Source organism: Gobius niger (genome assembly GCF_951799975.1).
Source record: "Gobius niger genome assembly, chromosome: 3".
NCBI classification, from domain to species: Eukaryota; Metazoa; Chordata; class Actinopteri; order Gobiiformes; family Gobiidae; genus Gobius; species Gobius niger.
In genome coordinates this window covers 18,087,875-18,099,506 of record NC_136854.1, presented here as the reverse complement: position 1 = coordinate 18,099,506, position 11,632 = coordinate 18,087,875, and the positions used below count along the sequence as shown (strand labels likewise).

Here is an 11,632-nt window from a genome sequence, read left to right as displayed (position 1 = left end):
ACAGAAAATGGTGGAATTCAATCCACATGCAGAGGCTATATTTGTGTAGCGCTGCTAAATGTGAAAGTGCAACAATAAAAAAAAAACGTACTCTTTGTTTGACTTAATTTCCCCACAGTAGGATAACATTGTAGGATACTTCAGTATTCAGCCAAGTTCTCTGAAGTTTGTGGAGAGAGCGTTTCTAATGATTACAAGAAAACATGATGAAATGGTGACAATGCAATGAAATCCAATTCAACCAAATGTATAAATGAATATGCATCACCACTGAGAAAGACTCACAAGACGGAGTGACCGAGGAGCTGAAATAGTGCCCAGGACGTGATAGTGGTGGCTGCCAGGTTCAGATGATAAGGCAGTTTGACAGATATGGCAAGCACAGATTGAGATGATGCTGAACGGGGCTGCCAAGAGCGGCTGTGTAATGAGATGGATCTGATCAGACATACGTCCAAGATTCAAGAAGGGTTCATTCATTCAGACACATGAGCTCCACTGTAGTTCATCAGGCAGCCTTTAACACGGGCGGCTTTAGAGAGGAGGTTAACCAGATATTCTCTCTGAAGAAAAACATTTGACATCCTTTCTTCACTTCACTATTCTATTTTATTTATGTATTTATTTTTAATGAAATCCAGCCAACACTATGCGGATGTGTTGTTTATAGGGCTGAACGATATATGGACAAAATTTTATATCCCGATATTTATGCCAGATGTCTCGATATCGATACGATATAACTGTAAAGTGAAAACCGAGCATTTTTCAGAAAAATTAAAACATAATACAAAACAGTGCAGTTTTATTGATGAAAATCTGTATAGTTTATATCTTGCTTTTTCGATTTTAATGTTTTGAATGTTTTGAATGTTGATATCTCGATATTAAAACGATAACGATATATCTTTCAGCCCCAGTTGTTTAGTTTAGTGGAGATTGTATTTGGCACCAAGAGGGAAATTAAAATATAATGTAAAAAGCTGGCCTTGCCCTTGCACAGCTGAAAGAGTTGGAGAACAAAATTAAAGCAGCCCCAAAAGTAAGAAGAAAAAGGGGTAAGCTATTCTAGGTTAGGCACTTATCTGTATGAAGGGAGGGGGGAGAAAAAGAGTTCTATGCTGAAATTAAATGTATTTATTTTTTTGGCTGCAGGGCTGAATGGGCAATAGATATATTATATATATGTTATTTTTTTTTTTTTGAGCATACGACCTTTTTTTCTCTCTCTCTCTCTAGGGGCTCCGTAGTTCTGAATGACTACCCTTAAACTTGCATTGGAAATTTTGATTGATCTGTGTAAAAATCTAACAATATGCATTTTTGTTTGTTGAACATTAAAAAAAAAAAATCTGTGCGTTCTTATTTCTTTTACGAAGCTTAGTTTAGCTAACACTGAATGTAGCTACAAACACGTGCTCTGATGGAAATGCAACATAACCAAGAAAATCACAAAATCTACACTTAAGCAAAAAATTAAACGATTATCTGTATTTAGATGAAGCCTTCTTGATAAAAGCATGTTACTCTTTTAACGTAGGTCCAGAGATGCAGCTGAGTTAAGTTGCAAAGAACATAGGTTGGTCGCCCTTTGAACTTGCCTGGCATATGTTAGTGTTAACTTCAGATTGTCTATGATATAATTCAACTTACGAACAGATGATGAGAGGATCTCACTCGATTCTTACAGTTCAACTTGCGAGCATGCTGTCTGAAGAACAGGAAGGCACAAAGACAGTGGAAAAGCGACGGAACATTTCTCAAGCAACAGCTCCATCTAGTGCCCATTCACATAGTTACAGTTTACCCCGCATTGCAAAAGTACTCTATCCCAGGAATGTTAAATATGATGTTGAAAGAAATCGGGCTTCTGCAAAATGACTAGCACTGTAACCTCTTTACAAAGCAATTATTTGACTCTTAACTTGACCTTCAATTATGTTAAAGTTAATCATCTGACCTCCAACAGTTCTGCAAACAATAGTCATCGGTTTACATTGAGTACTCAACAAATCATCAGTGTTCAAACCATTGCAGAAAGAAAGCAGTGGGACCTTCTGGTATTGTAACTATTATTTTTTTTTCCATCGTTTGAATAGTTTCCACAAGAAGTGCAAAATGAGTTGGCTGCTGGCATAAAGAGGTGCCGGATAGATTTAAAGGGAAATGATCCAAATGCAATGAAATTTGGTGAGGTGTGTGTTTTTTATGCCTGAAGATTTATTATGATTTATGATTGGTTTTTTTTTGTTTTTGTTATAAAGTAACAAGAAAGATAGCACAATACACACAACATATATTTTTCTGTTTATTTAGTCCACTTTTAAAATTTACACTTCTGTCAAGAATCATTAAAAAAAGACAAAGCATCATCAGCCTTGCAGTTTCTATCACAAAGAAAATGCCAATAGGAAAGAGTGACAAAGATGGCTTAGTAGGCACATTTTTTTAATCAAATATTCTAATTGACGGCAGTCTATATACAGCAGAATCGTTTACTTGATGAATGACAGGACATGCTTGGGGGGGTTTGAGTGACCGCTTACAATCAGTAAAGCAAAGCTGTATCTAAATGTTAAAGTGAACATGGAGGACTTGGGTTCAAAATGTTATGGCAGTTCAATTTCAATAAATTAAACATAAGACAACAGAGTTTGGAAATCTCAGTGAGCATGTGAAAGTAACTGACCAGTGCTCCTCAAACTAAGTGGATAACGTGAACATTCCCCAATAAAATAAAGTGAAAATAAATTACAAATCATAGCTGTATTAATATGTCATTGCGAAGAGTACCTGATTTGCTGTCTCTAGTCTAAGTCTGACAACATTGTTTAACTTATAGAAATCATGTCACAATGGATGAAAACTCACAGTAATTCATTCTTTAGTCCGTTCGTCAGGCAGCGGATTCTACCCTGCAGAATCCACACACCTTAGTCACACGTACTGGAAATCCATACAAATAAAGGACACTTATCCGGTTGTTTATTTACATAATACTTTTATACAGTCTTTGTGCTTTTATCATGATGGATCGAAGCACAAATGGAGAAGGTTGAACAAATATGAACTGAGTCTAGCCCAAAACTGACCATGTAAAATGTGCACGCCATTGGAGAACACTGTTTAGGAGACCTTGGGAAATGGGCATAAGCCAAGGCATCGACTTTCATGAGGATATTCTCCTTGTAGCCAAACTATTTGTGAATCTGTGCTGATTTTAACATTTATATATTAAATATATCAAATGAAACAAAGAAATACTAGCTTTTTTATGAACGAGAAACAGTAGCTTGTGAAATCAAAATCAATTTGAAGAAAAAGCAAAGTTCTCAGTGGCTTTTTACAGGTGGTCAGAGTAAAAAACGTTAAAAAAAGGTGAATGCAACATTGGCAGTGCAAGTTTTGATATGAGTTTAACAAGACAATTGGCTGTTCGGACTGGTCTTTGGTATTGTTTCAGCTTTAAAAATGATTTGTTTTTGTCAAGCATTAAAATTAGCTGATCTCAATATAGATTCACAATTATTTTGGCTGTAATAACAACCTCTTACTATTTGGTCTTTGAGAAATGTAAAACAAAATCCCAAACAAAATTAACCAGCATTATACTTTAGGAAATGGAAACTCTGGTGAAAACAAAAAAAAACATGGACTCTGATTTAAAAAGGGCAGTTCAAAGTTCATTAACGGCCAACGGTACATCTCAAGTCCGTTCTTGCCACCTGTGTTCACATTGCGTACAGCTAATTGTTGGCTGGCACTTTTACACATGTCAGCACACTGCACCTTGGAGCTTGACAGCAGCTCCACTGGCCTCTCCCACTCAGGACAGATCGTCCTGGACCATCCCTCTGGTTAAACAGTTTTAAGGCCTGCGGTTGGGCTGCTGAGGCGGAGTGGTGTTTGACACAGCGCATCACTTGGTTCCTTTGTTGGGGGTGTCCGTTTCTGTAGACTGCCGGCCATCACTCCAGGCCTCTCTGGTGCTTTTTAGAGCCTGTGTCCGCTGCCTGTCCACAACCACGTAGTCCACACGCTCGTCTGATGCAGGCACACCAGCCCCATTGCTTTTCATCTGCAATCACAAATTTAGGCATTACGGTTTTGGACTTGCAAGGATAGAGTATAATTCATCAAAACAACAGTCAGAGATAAAACCATATTGTGCTTTGAGAAACTGGGAAAAACAGGCATGTAAAGCCGCCACAAGTGTAAGCCATTATTATTATCATTGTCAATGAATGAAGAAGGCATTGTGAGTAATGAATGCGCAATTATTTATTGTGTTGCAGTAATGTGTGCTCCTTATGGTTTTCAAATATTAAAAACATTAAAAATTAAGAAATGTTCTCACCTTTCTTGGTGGTGTTGAAGATTCGAGATCCAAATCTAAATACTCCACCTGCTTGTCTCCTTTTGGCTTAGTCATGGGGCTGCTTCCACCATCAGTCGTCATTGGTGGAACAAGCTTCATGTTCTATATGCCATGAGAGGAATGTCTTATTATTGGAAACATATTGGAATTAAAAGTTTAGGCATTTCATTATAATAGTGTTGTCACAACAAACATGTTTTATTGCAAATTGCATTTAACCACTTTTGGGGCCGATTCGGAACATTAGAACTCTGTGAAATTTGTGTTATTGTTTTAGAGACTTTCATTCAAAAAGTCAAAGTCCAATGTAAGCTTTTGTTATGATATTGTGACAGCACAGGAATACTGTATGTGCACAAATGTTATACTAGACTACAGGTGAGAACTACAATGGTAACAGCACAAAAACTAATAACACTGCAACCACTAAAACCAAACCACTCTTTGACTAGGATTTCACTCTTCAGTATTGTACACAATATACAGTATTTAGGTTTTCGGACAGGGTAAGCCATGCAGATTTATGATGGCAACCCTGCTCACCTCCTCTATGGGGTCAACCTCCTCCACCTCCCGCTTTACAGGGGTGATGGGGACGGTGCAGTAGAAGGACTCCTCTCTAGCAGAAGGCAGGAAAATAGCAGACAGTCAGGAGACAGGAAAGACAGAGCGGCTGTATTAGAGTCAAGTGCCAAAGCCAGAAAAAAAAAAGAAAAAGAAACACAAGTGATGAAAGAGCGTCAAAGGAAAGTTGACGAGAAAATCAATAGCAAATCAATGTGAACACTGCTCCTGTAATAAGTAAACTGCAAGGGAAAGGAAAAGCGTGTGACCAGAGAATTTAAAGAAAGACAGCAAAGATGAATCCTGTAGGGCTGGGGGGGAAAAAGCAAGTTGCAATTTAAAAGCTGCCAAGCAAAGGAACAAAAATTGAAGGGGGCAGCGGGATGAAACAAAGCTGCAAAGAGAAAAGATAAAGTGCCGAGGAGTCCCTCTTCAGCACCGAGTCATCTGTCCGTGAAGTTATTCAGCTTTCTGGATGGACCTGGACACTGCAATTGTTCCCCTACCGTCAGTTGCCTAATTGTAAGCTATCGGTAATCTATTAATTCATGTGGCTTTGGCAACGTCTTCAAACCACACCGGTTGAACTTGTGAGGGAATTGAGTAACACGAGTATTGGTATGATTGAGAAAGTGTGGTGTTACATACTGGTTCGTCTGGGGGGACCATGGGTACATAATTGTCATCACATTCCTCCGAGTCAGTGCTGGAGGCTGTACTATGCACTGACGCTGGTCGCGGTGGGATCGGAAACCTAGAGAAACTGAGGAGCATTCACAATGTTTACACAGCCCTCGTAGCGAGTGCAAAATGAATGTGCTGCTACATCAGCCACCGCGTCCCAATGAGTCCCTGTGGCACCAAATAGACCATACAAGCAGATCATTTGCATAATATAAGAAGCAGAGCTAAGGGAGATACCATTAAACCCATGTACAGTGTTGTTATAATAGCTACAAAATGACTACTGTAATGCAGGGGTGGGTAGTGCATCTAATATTTATATCAAAGTAGGAGTACAGTAACACTGAAATGATTTCATTCAAGTAGAAGCAAAAACTAAATGATTACAGGCATTTGCTGAATACGCTACTTGAGCACTTGGTAAAGGTTTGATTATTACCCACCTCTGCTGTAATGTATGAAGTGTTAGTTTCGACATGTAAGTTAATTTAATCTACCAGGGAACTGTTCACACCACATGAATTTTCTTACTCAGAAAGGGATCAAAACAAACAGTACCCATTTGTGATTTTTTTTTTCTTTACCCAGTTTTGATGACTCCAGAATACAAATAAAAAATTCAAAAATACTTCCAAATAGCAAAAATGCCTAGTTACCCCATTTGTATGAAGGTGCAAAAAGCAAGTGGTGTGAAGAGGTCCATGTGAATAAAAGGCACGCAGCTATGGGGTGAGGACACTTACTCTCTGGCAAACGAGCGAGTGACAGGAGAGCGGACAGGCGTAGAGGGCTCCTCCCACTCCGGCACAGGTTTGATCTCCAGTGGGGCTGGTCTTCCTGAAATAGGGGTACACAAGATGAGCTCAGTCGGAGAAAAAGTTGTTTTTTCATTTCATGTTTTCCATGATTAAATGGAAAACATTTAATAATCAAGGGAGTAGATGGAAGTGTTGGCATTTCCTTCTAGGTGCAACATGTTAGTTGTAAATATTTCACATTCAATCATTTGGTACTAATCTTTTCTCTGTATAAAAAATTGCATTTTATACGGTTACTTTATTAGCCATATAAATATTCAGCAGCTTATGGCAACACCTTTGTCACCCCTATGTCTTTCAGTTCTGCACACTCAAGTGAATGAACCTGTCCCGAGTTGCAAGGAAACTGGTTTCCAAAAGGTATGTTCCTGAAAATAGGGTGTAGTGCAATACACCCAGAATAATAAAACCCAATTACTGACAACAAATGGATTCTGCGGATCAGCCATTCAATGCACAGATCCCAAGAGGGCCACTCAATAACACTTCGCTCTTTAAATGACGTATAAAGTCACAAACAGCAAAAACCTAGGGCTAAATACTGATTTAAAGGGGCTAGATGCAAGTTAGCCCTTTTATTCTCACTACTGCCACCTCAGGTCATATGTGTAACTGCACCTTCTATATTAAGCTTGTGCATGAGGCACTTTGGACCCAAATAAACACCTTTTTGAGTGACAGTGCAGAATTTTAGAGGCAGTTGTGGTAAATATGTCTGGGCTCATTCTACACATTAGGACATGGCTGGAACATGTAGGGGGGGAATAATACATTTTAACATTTTTAAACTCTGTATAGTCTCTTTAAGGAAGTAAACAGTAATACACATACATTTCCCATCAAAATACAATTTTTTCAACGTACTTGTTTTGTAGACGTGCTTTGAAGGCCAAAACATTTTGGGGGGGCAGTGTATATCTACACTACTCTAGATAAATGATTAACCAGACCCCTTAATATCTTAATTACTGTACAGGCAGGAGCACAAACTAACTAAAGCACGGTCATACAATAAGCAAACAAACATTTTAAAAGAAAGAAAGGAGCACACGCTTATCACACCTCGTGGTATTGACAGAACTAAAGCCCAGGAAATTAACGACATGGTGGTAGATCACCCAGTGCATGCAGAGAACAGAGATGGAACAGTCTGGACAAGTCAAATCAGAGGTTTTCAAAGACACAACAGCAGTAGTTCAGTGTGGTGTACCTACCCTTGCGTCGTCCCCTGGGGAATTCACCTACGGTTTGAGAGTCGGTTCTCTCTAAACCCACACCTTTTGCTCTTATTATTTTAGGACTCTGACCTGATTGGTGAAAGAAGACTTTGCTTATTATAAATACTTTGGTAATCACAACAGTCACACCCCGCTGTAAACAATAGCCCGGCCATGCAAAGCCCAAGACGAGATTTTTGCCGAGCATTCATTTTACACCATGTTTTGTGCGGCTATGAGGAAGATGATTGTCATGACAACAGCAGAGGATGCTAACCGACATGCACCTCACTCCATGCACCACGGCTTCCCACACAAAGACTGACATCACACCTGTGCATGCACGAGGAGCTGGATTGGGCTGAGAAGCGGCTCGGTTGAAGTGTAGGATTAGAGTTTAGGACAGTTTCACAGACAAAATTCACACAGTGTTAATGTAGCGATAACATAATTGAAGCAAAAAAGTTAGTCCAATGTTGAAGGTAGTAACAAGTGGAGAAAAATGCATGGCTCAAGGCTCAGATATTTCTATTTGATTTAATTCAATGCGGTTCACTATTTTTTTTAATTTGCCCATGAAGGACCCACCGGGATAGAGACTCTCTCTTTCGAACCTTATTGCAGTGAGGCCCGAGCGCTAATCACTGTGCCACCGTACCACCAAAACAGGAGAGATGCTTTTGACTTCTTTTGGATGTATGTTTGGGTATGCTGTCAATCATTCAGGATTTTTCCATTGTAGTAGAGATACGGTTCAGTCGACAGGATTTTAACCCCTAGTTCTTTTGTATATACGTATTTGAGAACCAACACACAATTTTCTTAGGAATGCATGCGCCTTACAAACCAACATTGTAAGGTCTTATTTCATAATAACTATCAGGAACCATGCTGTTGCTGTGTGTGTGTGTGTGTGTGTGTGTGTGTGTGATACTTCTCCCTGCAGAGACCGTAAGCCTCGGTTCTATTAGGTCTCAAATCAAAGAACTCCATTCAGATGAGTGGAACAAAGGGGACAGAGGTGACCACTCGGCTCTTTGGTCACTCCATGGCACAGGGATCAGCCGCCCTCCAAAACACTCCACAGGGCCTCAGCAGAACAAAAGTGCTTTTGTCACGGACCTATCTGTGCTGCAAGAGCCAGGATGCTACCACTGAACGAACTCATCCAAAGGTGAAACTGACTTGTTACACTAGTATCATGAAGTGATTTAAAATACAATCTAGTGTGGCCATCCTCTTTGCAAACAGCAGTACTAATATACGTTATTTAGTTAATTAAGTGGATGGGTTGGGCCGGGAAAGCTAAATAAATTAGGTAAATAAACAATACGTATTTACTGTGGTTTATTTTATGACCATGAGCCAGCGCAGAGAGAATGGTGGTGAGGCCCAGTTAGCAGTGAAGTTGTTGCATTAGAACATACAAAAGTGCACCATGAATCAAAGGCAGACACTGGTGTCTAACTGCCGTTAAGATAAACAGCACATGCTTGTTGTACCTTAGAGGGTCTCACCTTTGCGGTCTGGTTTGAGATTGCGGTCCACTGGCGGGGGCTGGCATTCACTCATCATCGGCCTGCGAGGGGGGGTCTTTGGACTGGAGCGGAAGCCCATGTGGGCCGGGGGAGGCACCTGCTTCCCCAGGGAGGAAAACTCCATGCTGCTCGGGGTCATGGGTACGTAGTTAGTTTCATGTATAGGTTCAGACAGACTGCCTGAGTGGTGATGCGAAGGGGAGTTAGCACTCATTGGAACATAGTTCTGGTCCATCTCTTCAGTGGACTGGCTTGCTAGCGGCATCATGCCTTTGCTTATCTAGAAACAAGAAAGTAATAATAGGAATAAAAGGAATAAAAGATGACTAAAATGATTAACAAAAATATAGCAACACTGTGCTCTTTCATACTTACAAAATAACTATTGAAGCTTTCATTGAAATCAAATGAACAGCTTTTGTCAGATGGAAATGACCTAGGAATGTCATAGCAATCCTGTGATCCAAAGTCTGAAAATAAAATAAACATATTGAACACATTAAAATAAATGTGAAGAAGTTGAAAAGTAAACAAATCATTGGGAAACTAGTGAGATGAAAATCAGTTACTTAGTATTCAACTTTTAACCTGAATGTTATCGTTGTTATTGTTATTGTTAATATTATATACCCACAGGTATTGTTGTAATAATAAAAAAACGTCACTAGGGGGCAAGTAATGTGGGAAATGTTTAAAGCACTTTTCATTCAGGAATTACTTGTTTGTTTTTCTCTTCACATTTTCTGGCACTGGTAATCTGTACTGGCTGCAGTTTTGTTTTCAGACAGTTATCTGCACGGCATGAAGGAATTTCACATTTAAAACATCAAAAGCATACGTTTTATTTTTCTAAATAAAATAAGACATGAACTAAACTGACAGGTTGTTAAAAAAAAATTGTGCGCTTTGCTTGAACTTTGTTTGAGAAATTTGAATAGGCTGAGCACATTTTACTGTGAAGCAGAAATTGTGGACAGCTATAAACAAAATAGCTCTCACTAAAGACTGCTGAGAGCACAGGGTCACGACTGGTGTTGCTGCTTGCACTAACAGCAGCTTAAAATGAACACAGTAACTCTGAAAATATAACAGAAATGACTAACCACAGAAAAAGGTATGGCCTTCCTAAAGCAATTGAGCCATTTTCTTTGATACTGTATCACACTCCAACCAGGCTGTGTGGATTACACTGGCCTGGGTTTGAACAGAAACTAACCACTGGCCAGTGTGAGATCTAACCTTTCCGTAGCCGCGAACAGTCCACTGTGCCGATGGTGTTGCTGCGCAGTGCCTTGTTCCCCGCGGCTGTAGGCACACAGTAGTTTCCGTCGGCTTCTGAGGCCGACCGCGGCACGCAGTAGGTGTCCGTAGGTGAGCGTTCAGCGGGAGGCGGCGGTGGTCCTGATGTGGAACTGAGGGAAGGCTTGGGCGGTCTTGGCGGCGGGACCACATCCCCCCCGCTCTCCGACCCCGCTGACGACATCGTACGGGGCACCTGATATGTACAGTTCGAACCAGGCGTAGTGGGGAAGTCGTAACTGATGGACATGTTGCGCATTTGCATCTCCATCGAGGCTTTTCGCGTCGGCGTGTTAAAGGTGTAAATCTCTGGGGGTTCGCCACTGTCCGGGTGCGTTGAGGGGGAGGGAGCTGATTTGGGGACCAGAACAGTGTCCTGGGAGTAGCTACGGGGCAGGTGGTACAGACCAGAGTCAGTGGAGAAAGAGGTGCCACGAGAGGGAGGCAAGTCGTAGATGGAGGAGGCTGAGGCGGGGCCATGATGCTGGGAGAAGAAGCCGTTGTGCAAGGTGTGTTTAGCCGTTGATGTGGCCGAGTTGGGTGTGCGGTGGGAGGGGAGGTTGTCATTTAGGTCCGTCTCTGAAGAGGTAGACTTTGCATGAGCCCTAAAACAAGAAGAACAACACAAAAAATAGTCACTAGTCACACTAGACAATCATATTCACAATATGAAGATGTGGTTTTAGCCCAAATGTAGAGATTTGGTTGCATGGTATTATTACAATCTCACAAAGTAAATCAAAATGTTAATCAACGCCATGTTCTCATATTAACAGATATGATAAGTATCAGAGTATGGATCAGCATTTGCCCTGGCAATCTGACCAAATGACTACTTATAATATTCAGATTAGTCTTCAAACGATAAAGTCACATGCACAGATGCACAATTCATCACAAAGTCTAGTACAGTGCCTTGTGTCAGTGTCTGTGAAATTGAGCAGCACTCCACAAGCAGGCAGTTCCAGCTGGTTGGCTGGCCACTCACAGACTTGCTTGTGGACAGAGTGTCCTGCTCTCACACTCCTCCAGGAGCAAATACTCCTGGTCGCCCTCCATTGGAGAGTCAAGCTGCACAGAGCTGGGACTGAGCAAGGACCAGATTGTCAGAAAAGCAGAGAAAAAAAAAAAAAG

General features: G+C 40.7%; 1 protein-coding gene across 10 annotated transcripts in view; it reads right to left on the bottom strand.

Annotated features, from left to right (window-relative positions):
- Positions 1–2,312: 2,312 nt before the first annotated feature.
- gab1 (GRB2-associated binding protein 1) overlaps positions 2,313–11,632 on the bottom strand; it is a 51,952-nt gene continuing 42,632 nt past the window's right edge. For 6 of the 10 annotated variants that reach the window (XM_079552712.1, XM_079552711.1, XM_079552713.1 and 3 more), the window contains 8 exons: positions 10,439–11,103; positions 9,575–9,669; positions 9,179–9,479; positions 7,659–7,751; positions 6,370–6,463; positions 5,591–5,705; positions 4,358–4,480; positions 2,313–4,078 (listed from right to left, as the gene is read on the bottom strand). In XM_079552712.1, the coding sequence (XP_079408838.1) occupies positions 3,920–4,078; positions 4,358–4,480; positions 5,591–5,705; positions 6,370–6,463; positions 7,659–7,751; positions 9,179–9,479; positions 9,575–9,669; positions 10,439–11,103 (1,645 nt within the window). In that variant the 3' untranslated portion in view covers positions 2,313–3,919. Of the gene's footprint in view, positions 4,079–4,357; positions 4,481–4,921; positions 4,998–5,590; positions 5,706–6,369; positions 6,464–7,658; positions 7,752–9,178; positions 9,480–9,574; positions 9,670–10,438; positions 11,104–11,632 lie in introns of all 10 variants that reach the window. The other 4 variants (XM_079552714.1, XM_079552717.1, XM_079552716.1 and 1 more) reach the window with 4 other exon arrangements.